General features: G+C 42.9%; 1 protein-coding gene across 1 annotated transcript in view; it reads left to right on the top strand.

Annotated features, from left to right (window-relative positions):
• The window catches only part of limk2 (LIM domain kinase 2), a 57,367-nt gene extending 41,702 nt beyond the window's left edge, over positions 1-15,665 (top strand). Inside the window, exons 11-16 of the mRNA XM_060907361.1 lie at positions 4,698-4,754; positions 6,484-6,549; positions 10,450-10,627; positions 12,270-12,325; positions 12,510-12,667; positions 14,316-15,665. Coding sequence (XP_060763344.1) covers positions 4,698-4,754; positions 6,484-6,549; positions 10,450-10,627; positions 12,270-12,325; positions 12,510-12,667; positions 14,316-14,508 — 708 coding nt within the window. The 3' untranslated portion in view covers positions 14,509-15,665. The remainder of the gene's footprint in view (positions 1-4,697; positions 4,755-6,483; positions 6,550-10,449; positions 10,628-12,269; positions 12,326-12,509; positions 12,668-14,315) is intronic.
• Positions 15,666-15,781: the final 116 nt, after the last annotated feature.

Raw genomic sequence — 15,781 nt, 5'->3', positions numbered from 1 at the left:
TTTTAGTGGCCAGGATTTTAACCAGACAGTGTCTGAGACTGGTTCTCATGTCCCGAGGTAACAAGATGGAGAGATAGAGATCCAGCACACTATATTAGAGAGAGGGGGGGATATGCATGCATTGGGAGAATAAGGAAGGAATGCAGGAAGAGGGAGAAAGAGTGTTTCCAGGTGAGAGAGTTCAAAGAGTTGTTTTGCTGGCCTCCCCCTGTGATCCCTGTCGGCTGGTCGCGTCTCTGTACCAGCACATGGCCAGCAGATGAGACCCAGTGATCTGCTGTGGCACTTTGAGCTCGAGAGGTTCTCTCAATATGCTGAGAATAGAATTTAATTGTTTTACACATTACAGATGGTCTCACAGCTGCTTTAATGACACTGCTGCTATTACAGTGAGTAATTTACCTGTGTGTCCATGTTCACTTTTGCCATGAAAATTCTGATACGCAGTCTGATAAATCCATGTATCCCATGCTCAGCGGATCCAGTGAAACTTCTATTTGAAACACATCATCTCTCCACTGACGGTTCTCAAAGTCTTCTGTCGATTCACTTCTAAACAAGCAGTGTCATTCCAATGACAACAAAATGGGATCTGAACACAGATGGACAGCAGTCTCTAAATCACCCCGACTTCAAGGCTTTCCTTATGTTTTTGTGTCGCTGTATTAACGTCTTAAATCTGCTGCCTTAAAAGGGGACCGTGCAGTCTTTCTGGGTTATGTAGCAATCTTTTCCCCCAAAACAAGAGATCACTGATCATTTTTCATCTGGAGCGATTGTCATGTCAGGATTCTATCTCTGGCTTGCGTTCACACTGAACCCATTCCTGATTAATTATCACTGAATAACATCTCAGCAGGGCGTGGTGTTCATGGAGAATAATAAACGATGGGGTGGTGTAATGTGGCCCAATGCAAAGTGAAATTAGTTACTCCACAAAGTTGATAGTTTCCCGATTACAGCAGGTCCCAAAGTTGTTGTTGTTTCTTCTTGTTCTCCTTCCTTTCCTTCCTTCTCTTCTTTTTCCCCTTGTTTTCCTCCATCTTTCTTTTTCCTTTTTTCCTATTCTCTTGCTCCTCCATCTCCTTTTTCTTTTTCCTTCTTTCTTCTTCCCCTTGTTTTCCTCCTCTTGCATCTCCATCTCCTTTTTTCCTTCTTTCTCCTTCTCTTCTGTAATTTGCCAAGGATTACAATGACCAGTTTATTAAAGAAAAAGACATATGGGCCTTTTCCACTACCCTTTTTCAGCTCACTTCAGCCCAACACGGCTCACGTTTCGACTCCCTCAGAGCAGCACGACTCGGCTCACTTCAGCCTTACTCAGCACCCAAAGCTCGCACGGTTTTGGAGTAGGGCTGAAGTGAGCCCAACCGAGCCGAGTGGGGCTAGGGGCGTGAGGAGACACTCCCCTGTGCACTGATTGGTGAGGAGGAGTGTCCTCACATGCCCACACACGCCCCGCGAGCACGCTGGGATCTGTAAACACCGTAAACCCGGAAGAAGAAAAATTACGAAGCCTTATGCGCCTCGCCTCATCTATACGCTCTTGCCAGTATCTGTTGGCGTTGTTGGTGACAACAAGCCACAGCACCAAGACCAGCAACACTAACGACTCCATGTCCTCCATCAGTATGTTTACATGCACATCCAAATTGAGCTGCTGTCGGTAATCGAGCAAAGGGTCCCAGCAGGGGTGCCAGAGAAATCCAATCCTACATGCACACAAGGAAATCGAGCTATTGTGTGAGGTACATTGTGCACCCGAGCCACAGGTGGCGCTACACGCCCCATCGTGTTGGTACACTTCCGGTTGTCGTCATGAAGAAGAGCTATTCAAGAGTGTAAACAAAGTTATCAGTTCCGTGTTCTCCATTGCGCGTTTTTCTCCCGTCCATGAATTTTAATATATTCAACTCCTTAAGCTGAATGAGCATGAACTCTGTCTCCTCATTGCTCCAGAAGTGCACGTTTCTGCTCGCCATTTTCTCTTCATTTGTTCCTCCTGACCTCTTCTGCTGCTCGGTACTACTGTTGTCATGCCGACCGAGGCTGTCATGTTTCCCGCTTGTGGTCTCGTCACTCGTCACTTCCGGAAGGGGCAGTGCTGAAGTAAGTAGCTCGACTACGTAGCTCGATAGGGTTTACATGCACTAAGTAGCTCGACAAAAATCGCATAATCTAGGTCGTGTAGCTCGGTTACGAGAAATCAAGTTCGGTTCAATTTCAGCCTAACTAAGGTGTGTTTCCATGGCATTTAGAACTTCGATTTCAGTCGAGCAACAGCAGAAATTCGATTTTCTCTATGTGCATGTAAACGCACTGCATGTTTATTGTTTACTATCCGGGTCGTGAGACTACCGCTTAAAAGGTCACTGATGTCACGGTTTGCGCCGCCTAACGACATCACGTGACGTCCACCCACTTTCGCTAACTCCACCCAGTGTGTCCACCCACTTCCAGCCAGCACGGTTCAGCGCGGTTGTAGTCGAAATGCAACCCCAACAGCCCCACTCAGCTCGGCTCAGCCCAACTCAGCCGCGTTGGTAGTGGAAAAGCCCCAATACTCTTTAACCGTTTAATATTGTGGAAAGCCCCTAAGACAGTTTAGTCCCTGATATCATATTAAAGCAGCTATAAACAGGAACTGACCTGACAAATAAAATCAAGTTTCATGATGCCAAGAAACCACAAAGCACAACGTCCACTTTCTTTACTGTCAACAGTTCAGTTCAAGGTGTTTTATATATTGAAATGTGATTAAACCAAATTTTCAATGAATGTTTTAGTATAATTTAGCTCAATTTATAAGGAATAAAGTTTCATGGTTGGTGATAAATTTATCTTTGCCAGAAGGAGACCTATGTCTCATGTCCCATGTTACTGTAATGTGGTGGGTTTCCCAAAAGCTTCTTAACACCTGAGAGCATCTTAACTAGAAGAGTGTGTTCATTGTGCTGCTCGTGCTACCATTTAACAATGATCTTTGTTCTATGATGCTTTTGGGAAACTCAGCAATGGGTAGTTCTTTGGAAATGGAATTACATTCACAGAAAAACGTGTTTTTTTTTTTTTTTTTAAGTTGTAGTACTCAATGGTATTAAATTAATAATTTCGCACTGTATGGGGTATCGTTTGACCCTAAAAAGCATAGAAAAGTTGACTAACTCTGAACGCAAAATCTTTTATGAGGAAAGAAAAGTCAGTAACAGAATTACATCAGGAAAAAAAAAAAACCCTGAACTTTTAATTTCTTAAAGGTCCCATGGCATGGTGGTTTGTTGATGCTTTAAACGGGCTCGTGGAGGTTTCTGGATGTTATATCCGCAGCCTTTCTCAAAATGAACCCTCGGCACGTAGATATAGCCTCCTGGGAGAAAGCCCCATTTCAGCCCTTTTCCCAGTGCGTCGTTTTGCTAATGAGAAGCAGGAGGCGGGGAAGGGTAGAGGGTGGGGGCGGGTCTTATCATTAATATTCATGACATGTAAACGTATTACCTCTGATTGGCTAACAGCACTGTGACGCTACCTCCAGTGGGTCAGAACAAGCGGATGTGGGTGTCTTACTATGGCGAGAGAGAAGGAACAAACCGCGAAGGGAAAAATACCGCATGCTGACGTCATTAAGGTGCGACGCGAGGAAATAAAATAAATTCAACAAATGTTTGGGTTTTTACTGAACAAACAAATAAAATGAACGAGTGACTTAAAAAAAGAATGTGGGTGTCTTTGTAAAAACTGTTTTGATTGGCTATTATAACGGAGCATGCTGCATGCTTTTTGGTTTTGTAGCGCAGAGTACCTGGCTAACTGCAGGAAGTGGTTAGCTGCACAGCTAATGTAGCCATTGCAAGGCTAACGTGGCACCGATTTTAAAACACAGCAAAACGACTTAAGTTATACACTTACTTGTTCGGTGTTTGTGGCTGATGCGGCAGGGATGCTTGGTACGGACCCAGGCTTCAGTGACAGTTGATGTGCAAAACCTGCCCTGTACTGTCCCAAGTTGTGGAAACATTCATCAGGAAAATGCTTCCGACAAACATGCACCGTCTTAGGTAGACTCGACGGCGTATTATTGGAGTAAATAAAATTAAGCCACTGCGTCTTCAGGGGCTCTCCCGTCAGCAGTAAAAACAGACTCCTTTCTGTGTTGTCACATCCATGTACAGCGCAACTTCCATGTTTGGTGGCAACTTTTGAGCTGGGCGGGCAATCCATACAGTGGGTGGTAATCCGGGGGGGCGTGGGGATCATCTCCCTTGCTGACGTAGGCAAGGGAAGAGTTTATCAACGCGCCGTTTTGACGCGCCATTCTCAAATGTTGGGCATAGTTTGGTTTACACATTATGAAATTTCTAGCCACTGGGGTGACTTAAGAAGGTCAGAGGAACTCATTTTAACGTTAAAAAACCTCAGAAAGTGAAAATTTCATGCCATGGGACCTTTAAAATTTCAAACCAAGATTTCTCTGAAGTGGCACTGCTATAATTGGGGCTGATGATTTTTAAATATGGTTTTCAGTACATTTTGCCTTGGATTCCATACTTTAGGAACATCACTGAGCTGACAAGTTAAGGCAGTTATAATTCATAATTTTGGCTTCTCTGCTGAAGAATTGCCCTAATAATGATGAGAGCTTGTAAGTAATGGTCACATGATAACACTGTTCTTGTCTCTCTGCCTGTCTCATTCTTCAGGACCCGTTCCCATGGAGGCAGAGGGTTAGCTTTGCCAAGGGCATCGCTTCAGGAATGGTGAGGGCTGAACTAGTTCACTTGTATGCAAAACTGGCAGCTCCGTCACAGTGATGGACATGTGCATGAAAACACACGTTAAGAACGACTGACTGAATAAAACATGACTGTAATCTGTGAAACTGGATTCAGCCCAGTCCATACTGGCATTTATGTGAGCAAGTGAAAGTCCGTAAAAAGGTTTTTAGTCTTATCTTTATTCATCTCATCTCATTATCTGTAGCCGCTTTATCCTGTTCTACAGGGTCGCAGGCAAGCTGGAGCCTATCCCAGCTGACTACGGGCGAAAGGCGGGGTACACCCTGGACAAGTCGCCAGGTCATCACAGGGCTGACACATAGACACAGACAACCATTCACACTCACATTCACACCTACGGTCAATTTAGAGTCACCAGTTAACCTAACCTGCATGTCTTTTGGACTGTGGGGGAAACCGGAGCACCCGGAGGAAACACACGGGGAGAACATGCAAACTCCACACAGAAAAGCCCTCGCCGGCCACGGGACTCGAACCCGGACCTTCTTGCTGTGAAGTGACAGCGCTAACCACTACACCACCGTGCCGCCCTTATTATTATTTATTATTATTATGACAATAATAAGGGCATCTATGTCCTAATCTGATGATGGTTCAGATTCATTTTACCGTTTGTGTGTTTCATAATTATGATGATTGTATTAATTTGTAGCACACCTTCTTTCTTGACTGTCGCAATAAAGCTAAAATTATATGGGTTTCACTTTGCTAAGGACCTGCACATGTCTTCTCTTTGCTCTTCATCATCAGTTTTTCTTGTGCCACCATTTTTGTCAACACCAGCGAGTTGGCCTAGTGGGTAGCGTGTCCGCTTCTCAATTGGGAGATCGCGAGTTCTACTCATACCAAAGACCATCATAAAAAATGGTACCTACTGCCATCTGGCAAGGCACACTGCAATACAGATGCAAGTGGGGAGTCAAACTCTCGTGGCTACCAGAGGACTAGCCCCCCACTGTAACCCTAGCTATGTAATATAGGCGAGAGGCCGAGGGCTACGAAACTGAGATTGGCGCTGCCAAATGCACCGTGAATGGTGTGGGAAGGACTTTGACTTCTGACCATTTTGTCGATCGCTCCACTGAACAATGCATTTTTAGTCTTTGAAAGAAGTCGATTATTATATTGAAGGCTGTCGAAACACCGCATACATCTCCGAAATGCATCAATTTTAACCAGCATTTCAGTCCTCAAGGGCTTTGTGAGATTTTCTCTCTTGTGTTCTCTCTATTAGTCCATAAGGCGTGGTGATGCCTGTATTTATGGGTCGTTGAATAAAAATGTGGTGTATTCACTGTTTCACTCTCTTCTGTCGTGTTTTGAAGCGAACTGAATTGTGAATCTATTTGGCACAGTGTCCACACTGTCCCCGTCCCTCTTCTTACACAGACGCTGTTTTCTTTGTGGGGGCTTTGCTTCAGTTCTAGTGTTTTCCACATGTGCCTGTTCCTGACAAGTGTCTAGTGCTAAAAGCTGAGGTGGTTCTCTCACAGTGTAGGATTCGTAGCCGTGCTGTGAACACACACACTTCTGAATTCATGTTCCTAACATGTTTTAACTGGTCTAACAAGCTGCCATACAAAGCCTTATAGCCATAAATGAAGTTTTCAAGTGTTGTTAACCTTCCTGTAGCATTCCACTACTTTTGTTTTCCATCCCTCCTGTTAAACAGTGCTCTGTCTCTTTTCAGTCATACCTGCACTCCATGAGCATCATCCACAGAGATCTGAACTCTCACAACTGCCTGGTAAAACTGGTATGTCGTTTTTTTTATACAGTGGGGTGGGGTTTTGTTTTTTGTTTGTTATACACCGATCAGCCATAATATTAAAAGCACTGGCAGGTGAAGTGAATATTTAAATAATATTGGGTGGCGTTGAGTGGTATATCAGATATTCCATTGCGCTAGCATGATATTGAAGGAGTCGAAGATGAGTAGCTGAATGGAATATATCTGATATACCATGAAAAAAGACAGCCAATATTTTTATACATGCACATTCGATGGAACAATTATAGATTTTTTCAAAAAGTTAAGAACAGGGCAGTAACTTACCGATATTGAATGCTGATTCTGATCGAATGTAATTCAGTGTTCTGTCAATCCAATGTTCTAACAACAAAAATGGTCCAAGTCCAAAAAGCCTGAACAACAACCCAACTTGTATACAAGCTATATCCAGGTTGACAGTTCAAGTTCAGTTACTTTTGGTTGTAGTTAATTGTTACATTGCAGTTGTTCAAAACAAAAGGGCTTTGCTGAGTGAAGTCCACGAGTGAAGTCCTCTTGTAAAAGTCTCCGTCACTTTTCCTCACCTCCAAGTAGAACTTTGACAATATTTCCGCCATTGCTCTCTCTTCCAGTTTTTCAATGTCCGTTGATATGTTTTTCTCTTGTAAATATGCGTGAAGAATATCCAGGGAAGTTTTGGGAGCCTTTTGGGTGTTCAGCACTTCTTTCTCTTTAAATCTTCCGCTTTTAATGAAGCAAAGTTCGCCGCAATGTTTGTGTACAAACTGGCAGTCACTCACCAGTGCAGAAGTTTTACGTCTCCGACGTGTGTCTTTTCCAGTATTTCGATGTCCGTTGGTCTGTTTTGTTTGTTTGTTTTTTTTCTCTTGTAAATATGCGTGAAGAATATATAATGAAGTTTTGGTAGCCTTTTGGGTGTTCAGTGCGTCTTTAGTTTCAGTTTATTTATTTAGTTCTTAAACCTAGCACTGGATCTTCTCTTTCCTGGCCAACAAAGAAATGATTGTGTGCATGCACATCAGAAAAGTTTTGTCATTGGATCTTCGCATGAGCTGTGTGCGACGTCGTGTTGTCTTGACAACGTGCAACATTATAACAATATTGCACGCTCGTTCTCCATTGGGGAAAGTGGTGTAATACATGTAGGATAAGCGATATGATATTGCATGCCATCAATAAACCCGCTAGAAGGGAATAGAACACGTGTTTTTATTCCATGGGAAAAGTGGCCTGTATGTATAATAATCTTGTTACAGTGGAACCTGTGAAGAGATGGGATATATTGGGCAGCAAGTGAACAGTCAGTTCTCAGGCCAAATTGTGATGACTGGGTCAGAGCATCACCTGAATGGCAGGTCTTGTGGGGTGTTCCTGGTATGCAGTGGTTAGTACCGGGGAAGGACAACCAGTGAACCAGCAACAGGGTCATGGGTACCCAAGGTACATTGATGCACGTGGGGAGTTAAGGCTAGTGGGGACAGAAGAGCTACTGTAGTACAAATTAGTAGTTCTTGCCTGTGAACCTGATGTCCTCTGAATTGTGCTCTTTGAAGTCCTGTACAATCGAAACTCTAAGGTGAGTCAGGGAGGGGATTCCCTTTCTAGTGTGTTAGCACGAGCATGTAGCATATGGGAAATGAATAGTGTGTTGGATTGGCACTAATCCCATGTTTTGGAAAATCGAAAATGTTGTCTTGGGCCCCTCTGGGGTGTCACTAATCCATGTACAAAGTATGGAGTATGTACGTCCTGCCGTGTCAATTTGCATAGATGAACAGAGACAGACCTTCCTTTAGTAGTATAGATTGCTGAAAAAAGTTAATGCTGGATTTGTGGAGCAGTAGAAGAAGGTGGCTTGATTTAATGAATCACATTTTCTTCATCATATGGATGCCCTGGTGCATAACCGTCACTTACCTGGGGAAGAGATGGCACCAGGATGCACTATGGGAAGAAGGCAAGCTGGCGGAGGCACCGTGATGCTCTGGGCAGTGTTCTGGCAACGGTATCCTTTAATGGCGGTGGCCTCTTTCAGCAGGATAATGCTCCCTGCCACACTGCAGAAATCATTGGGGAATGGTTTGAGGAACAAGAGTTCAAGGTGTTGACTTGGTCTCCAAATTCCCCAGATCTCAACCTAATCAAGCATCTGTGGGATGTGCTGGACAAACAAGTCCAATCCATGGACTTGTCCATCAACCTTGAATTTTATAGGACTTAAAGGATCTGCTGCCAGATACAACCACACACCTTCAGAGGTCTTGTAGAGTCCATGTCTCAATGGGTCACAGCTGTTTTGGCAGCATAAACGGGACCTGCACAATATTAGGCAGGTGGTTTTAATGTTATTGCTTGTGTGTGTATAGTCACTAGTTCACATCGATTTTGCACTCCTCCATATTTGATATCGCACTGCCCTCGATTGCAGTAGTTGTGTCTCAAGTGAGACAGACAGCCTTGATGGTGTTAAAATCTTGTTTTCGTCCCGACGGTGAAGGATTGTCAGTATGTGCTCATCGGATGAGGGAGGAACAGTTTAGCGGTCATGTCAAGACAGGCCAAATATCTGCAAAGGTGAAAAACAAAAACATGTTTTGAAAGAGTGTTTAGCATGAGAGAGAGAGAGAATGATCTGGAGTTATGGTGAAAAGCAGTGGATTTGAGGTTCAGACAGCATGGTGATGATAACCAGAAGGAAAGAAAATGTGTGTGTGTACTGCATGTGCGGAAAAATCCAGCTTACCAGCTACAAACTCTGTAAGCACAATCCAATTTTGCAAGAAACCATATTCTGAAAGATTAATGAATCCTGATGCTACAACATAGCATTTTCTTAAAAAATAAACATTCTATGACGGTCTAAAATCTCATATTAATTGATCAGTTTATATAACTAATAATGAGGAAGCTTGAAAATGTCTTGCTGGCAAAGATGGTCAACCAGTTTGACCAGCTTGGTTTGTGTTTTGGCAGCTTGGCTGGGGCAAAAAAAAGGCCCAGTGAATCACTTTCTCTGAAACTTCTGGATTCTGTCTTCTAAGTAAACTTATCATGGGAAACATAACACTGGAGAGGAAAGTCAAATCTATTATTAATTATATATAGACGTAGAAGTTACCCGATTTTTTTATTTGCTTGCTCAAACTGGAGAGCAATGGAGCATTTAGTAGGATTTGCTTGTGTAGACACACCAATGTCCCCCCCCCCCCCCCCCCCCCCCCCCCCCCCCATGTACAGACTGCAGAAAATCTTCCCTGCTCAAACTGGTTTACAATATCTGAATTGAGTTGAACAAAAGTATATGTAACTTGCTTTTTAACTTCAGCATTCATCTCTGAAATGAGTGAGAGTCCCTTCCAGTTTAAACACTTACAGCTCGCTCAGTACAGTAAGCTTTATTATTATACATACAGGACACTTTTTCGATGGAATAAAAACGTGTTCTATTCCCTTCCAGCAGGTTTCATTCATTTGGTTGACTAGCATGCAATATTGTTAGCATATCTGTTATCCTACATCTATTACGTTACTCTACCCAATGGAGAATGAGCATTGAATATGGTTTACGATATTGCATGGTTGTCAAGACAGCATGACATACTGTATGTCGGAGACGTAAAACTTCTGTGCTACGGCAGATTTTGAGAGAATTCTGAAAGAGAAAGATGCGTTGAACACCCGAAAGGTATGTGTATGTATAATAATAATTGGCTGGCTTTTTTTCATGGTATGTCTGCTAACTCGTCTTTGACTCGTTCAATATCATGCTAGCTGAATGAAATACATCTGATGTACCACCAAAAATAAGCCAGCCAATATTATTTAAATGTCTAATTCACTTATTTACGGGGGGGGGGACCTCTGAGCATTCTATAGAAGTGAAAATAACTGTTTTGACATCAGGACAACACGGTGGTGGTGGCAGACTTCGGTCTGTCCCGTCTTGTCATGGAGGACAAGGTGAAGCAGCCCCCTCCTGACAAGCCCGCCAATAAGAAGAGGCTATTCCGTCGCATCGACCGCAAAAAGCGCTACACAGTGGTGGGCAACCCGTACTGGATGGCTCCGGAGATGCTGAATGGTGAGAAGGATTTAGCGACACCGTAAAAGTTCAAAGTGGAAATAAGTTTTAGTAGTGTTTTTCAGAAATTCACTAAATGTACACAGTATAAAAACATTCAACATGCATACAACCCATAGACACACATCATATAACAGTACGTCTGAGAAATATAATAGCAAATGCAACACATGAGTCCAACATAACAGGAAGTAATCAGCAGGAAAGAACTGGGACAATTTTGTATATTGTCAGTAAGTATAGATGAGTAATACGTATTATTAAAGGGATACTCTAGTGTTTTTCATCCTGATATCAAACTACTGTATCTGATGTGTGAGATAGAGATCACTACAGTCAAGAATTTCATTGTTTCCCTGAACTGAGATAATCTGTTTTCTCGGAAAGCATGCTTCTTGTAGAAGTTTAAGGGTGGTTGTTTTTACTTGCGTATATGCCAGTGGTGAACCATTACTATTAGAGCTGAGACTTGAGCTCAGCCAAAACTTGGCCAGACACCAAAAAAGCAACAGGGCAAAGGATATTGTAAGGGATTAGCGGCAGGCTGTCAGGTCGCTCCGCTGTGTGTAGTTGTCAATGTTGATTTTCAAAGTAACTAAGTAAATTGCACAGGAAAATGAATACTTAAGTCTGAGTAAAAAAAATACTGTAGCGAGCGTGTAGCATGGAAGAGGAGTCTGGAGACAGAAATCTTAGTTTCTCGGTCGTTCGTCTGTGCTACTTGCTCTCGATAGCACTGGCTTGATTGCTTTATTAGCATTCACGAACACTACTAATGAACGCTACACTGGCTGGAAGGTGACTGCACTGCTGTGCTGACGACGCCGACTCGCAGTTAAGCTCGCGTTGGCTTTCGAGAAGGCCTAGGGCGATTAAATCTTTGGTCCTTCCCACTATAAATCAAAATCTGATTGGTTAATTCATCTGACACTTCCGACATAAACATACACTGCCATGGCCTTCTTTCCCGGCAATGAAGTCCTAACCAATGAGTGAGCCGGCTCTAAACTCTTCTCAGCCTAGAGACAGCAAACAAAAAAAAAAAATCTAATCGGAGAACTCTTTTAATGTTTTCAGGACTGTAACCCTTTCATTTCGGAAGCAAATTTGATAGAAAATGAGGCCGAATTAGAATGAAATTATGGAAAATTAAAGAATGAAAAGTTAAATATAACCTTTGAAATGCTGATGTGTTTGGGCCTTCTCTGAAGGCCGAGAAGGCCCTGATGGTTCCCCTCTGGTATATGCAATAACCACAAAACCTTCCCTCTTCTTCCTTTTTTTTTTTTTTTTGTTATAAAGGCATCTCTGCTGTCTGAAAGTCTAACTAGACAGATTTAGAGCTTAATTTGAGTGAAGGATTGTTCTATTTAAAAAAAAAAAAGCCATTTTATATAAACTTTGGCTGAGTTCATCAGCTGCCCTTAAACTCCCATTGCACCAGTGTTGGAAAGAAACAGGTTTTCTTAGTACAGGAAATCTTGCTTGTGGTAATCCTGTACACACTACAGATATGGGAGATAAGGTTTAAAAACATGAATATTCCTTTAAGTGTTCTGTTCTGCAGTAATCATGAACCTTATAAGCTTGTACATCATAATGATTCCTCCATGTGAGATGGCTCTTCCTTTGTGTTGAACAGGTAAACGCTACGACGAGAAGGTGGACGTTTTCTCGTTCGGCATTGTGCTCTGCGAGGTGTGTCTCACCACAACCTGTCTCACCTTTTTTTTTTTTTTTTTCTTTCCCTCACACTGTCTGCGATTCTGTCATTATCCTGCAAGAGTTTATGCAAAACCTGTGTCGAAACCAAACCTCCAGCTCAACTTGTGTCTGTCTCCGTGAGGCATTTCGTTCATTTTCTGTGCGTTTGTGGCTCTAGATTATCGGGCAGGTGTACGCCGATCCCGAGTGTCTTCCCCGCACACTGGACTTCGGGCTCAACGTGGGCAAGTTTACAGAGAAGTTTCTACCTGAAGACTGTCCTCCTGCTTTCTTCCCATTAGCCGTGGCCTGCTGTGACCTCGCCCCTGACAGCCGGTATGTGTGGGTGTGGGGGGGTTGGGGTCAGAAAGCTAAGGGTGATGGTGTGATATCAATGATATCTGAATAAAAATCTCTGCCTTTTCCCCAACACCCCCATCCTGCCAGTTCTTATTTTGACTAAAGCTGCAATAGAGGTGAAGAGATGTAAACAAGTGATACACAGGGCTGAGTGCCAGCTTGCTCTTTTATTCCTTCCTGCTGAGACTGAAGTCTGAATGCACACTGAATTTCAAATAGCTTTGCAAATCAGTCCTGCAGAGGGGGCTCGGGTGTGTGTGTTTTTTTTTTTTTTTTTTTTAAACTCATTATATAGTCCACATGAGTTATAATACACACTGGGGCATGCTGTTGGAGGAAAATAATCATCACTGTGTGATGTGATGTGGCCCATAGTTGGTCGTTTTTTATTCCTCATACTACAGATTTATGCCAATGATTACAATTTATTTTATTTATTCAAGACCAACTTGCTGTATGTTTTTAACCCTTTGTAGTTACGCTTAGATAAGTGGAACTTTCAGAAGACAAGTTACTTCCTGTGATCACTTCTGTAGTTGCATCTATACACAGTCGTTCCTTCATTAAGTTTATTATACAAAAACTGTCTTGCAGAAAGCTTTAATATATATATATATATATTAGCACTGTCGCCTCACAGCAAGAAGGTTCTGGGTTCAAGCCCAGTGGCCAACGGGGTCCTTTCTGTGTAGTTTGTATGTTCTCCCCGTGTCTGCGTGGGCTTCCTGCGGGTGCTCCGGTTTCTCCCACAGCCCAAAGACATGCGGGTAGGTTAACATGAGAAGCAGCTTTGTGCCCAAAGGGTTGCTGGTTTGATTCCTGGGACCAGCAGGAAAAAAAAGTGAGGGGTGTTGAGTGAATGAACAGCACCTTTTCACCGCGGGTGGTAGTAATGGGCACCTGGACTTGCCCGAAGATTCCCGAAAACGTCTCACCTCTCATCCGAAAGACTTCCTCAGTTCTGTCTGACTAATAGGGAGTCTTCGGGCAAGTCCAGTTGCCCATTTCTACCACCTGCGGTTTGCTATGGCCTGGATGATTGAGAATCTTCACAGACAAGCACCTTTTCACATTTTGAGCAAGGCACCTAGCTCCCGGGTGCTGTAGCATAGCTGCCCACTGCTCTGGGTGTGTGTGTGCGCGCGCACACGCAGAGGAGGAATTTCACTGTGCTTGAGTGTATGTGTGATTTTTAAATGAAGGCTTCTTGTCTGTAAATGATTATATACTCCCTTGTTCAGTCAGTGTAGATTATGGTACAAATCAGCATCATCTGCTGTGAATATAGAAACAATTAATACGTTAGCATAAACCTGTGGGTTGAATTACAGCTGTCGCTGCTGTTAATCAACACCCTCTGACCAACTTCTATTACACAGGTCACAGAACTCTGGTTTCTGATTTACTCGCATTCTTTTACTTTCATCTATATTATATAGACTTTGAGATGGATGGATAGTTTACTCATTGATGGGTTCTTAACATTTTTTCTCGTTGCTTCAGAAATCTGCCTTGTCTTTCATATGTTTAAGGAAAATCAACGATGCCCTGAGCAGCATGGCTGTATTTGAATAAAAGATGCAAAGCACCATTTTAATCTCTCTCTGACGTTTTGCCTCTCCAGACCGGCCTTCCAGAAGCTGGAGGACTGTTTCGAGGCCTTGGCTCTAAACCTCGAGCTCGGGATCCCTCTTCCGGCAGAACTCGATGAGCTGCAGCATAGCCTTTCGAAGCCTAATGGGCTCAAGAGTGACGATCTGTCACCAAAATCCAGCTCTTCTCTGGCGCGCTCCAGCCTGGAGAACAACGCAACGTAGCGGAGGAAGTGAAACTCGTAAAGCTCAAGTTGGCCCTGCACGCAGACTGCATGGGGCAGTGAACAAATTGTGACTGACAAGTTTACACGAATGGATATGCTGGATTCTGTGCACTTGGTGTGTTTTTACAATGCATCCACACTGGGGTGCTTGTGTCGAGTCAGAATATTGAGGGTCGTTTGAGAGCTGATGGATCTTTTGTTGAGATCTATTGAGAGAAGCAGATTTCATGACTCAAGGAGGTTTTCTATTTCTTTTTCTCTCAAGGGTAAGGTGGTTGGTTTTTTTTTTTTGGCATCTCTCTCTCCCTATTTATACCTGGAGTGCTTGTAACTAAAGTCATCATGATGAATCTGTAAAACAAACCCCAATGACATGCAGCTGCTAGGATCAGAATAAAACTCATAAGGGTCTTACTATGGCTTCTGTTGTGCATCTGTGAGCGTGTGTCGATCTTTAATTATTCACTAATATCTTGTCGCAGGAGAGATTGTTAAATCACTTGGACGACTCTGTAGCACGACTTTAGAGGTCCTGATACACAGGCTATTCAAATCAGGTGGTTACTGAATACTGAACTAAAGGCAGCAGTCCAGATGGTGGTGATTACTGAACCCTTCTGCCCCCTGGTGGCTGATGTACATTAACATGTGTATTTTCAGCAGGGCCGAAGACGAATGACCTGGACAAAAAAACATGGATATTCTATTTTTTAAAATAGAGGGAAAAAAATTAGAATGGCCTGCCAGAAGTTTCTTCCCCCCCCCCCCCCCCTTTCCATTTTACTTCCCACTCCTGAGTGATTGACGAGTCTTTATCCTGGACAGGTTGTTACAGATTTTTGTGGGGTTTTTTTTTTCCAAAGCAGCTGCCAGTGCAGTAGCATTGATATTTGTGGAAAAGTACAGAAACTTTAACTGGAGATAATTGTGTTTTTGATAATGATGAATTGTGTCAATTGTATAGAAGTTGTTGTAAATGCGTCCTGTGGGGTAACTGGTTTGCTGACTTTTGCATTTTGTAGAATGTAAAACATTCATTACTTTCCCCTTGCATTGACGTTTAAAAAGGTACTTGATGTGTACATCATAACCACTGATATTTGTATGTCCTGTGTTCCTGACTAATGTTTTCACAAATAAATTAATTACATGTTGCATTTGATGTTCATTTGGTATTAAAACTATTTAATGCATTTTTTTTTTTTTTTTAATTTAAAAAAAAAAAAAGCACGGTGGTGTAGTGGTTAGCACTGTTGCCTCACAGCAAGAAG

Source organism: Neoarius graeffei, chromosome 24 (assembly GCF_027579695.1).
Source record: "Neoarius graeffei isolate fNeoGra1 chromosome 24, fNeoGra1.pri, whole genome shotgun sequence".
Classification (NCBI taxonomy): domain Eukaryota; kingdom Metazoa; phylum Chordata; class Actinopteri; order Siluriformes; family Ariidae; genus Neoarius; species Neoarius graeffei.
This window is presented reverse-complemented; position numbering and strand designations above follow the sequence as displayed.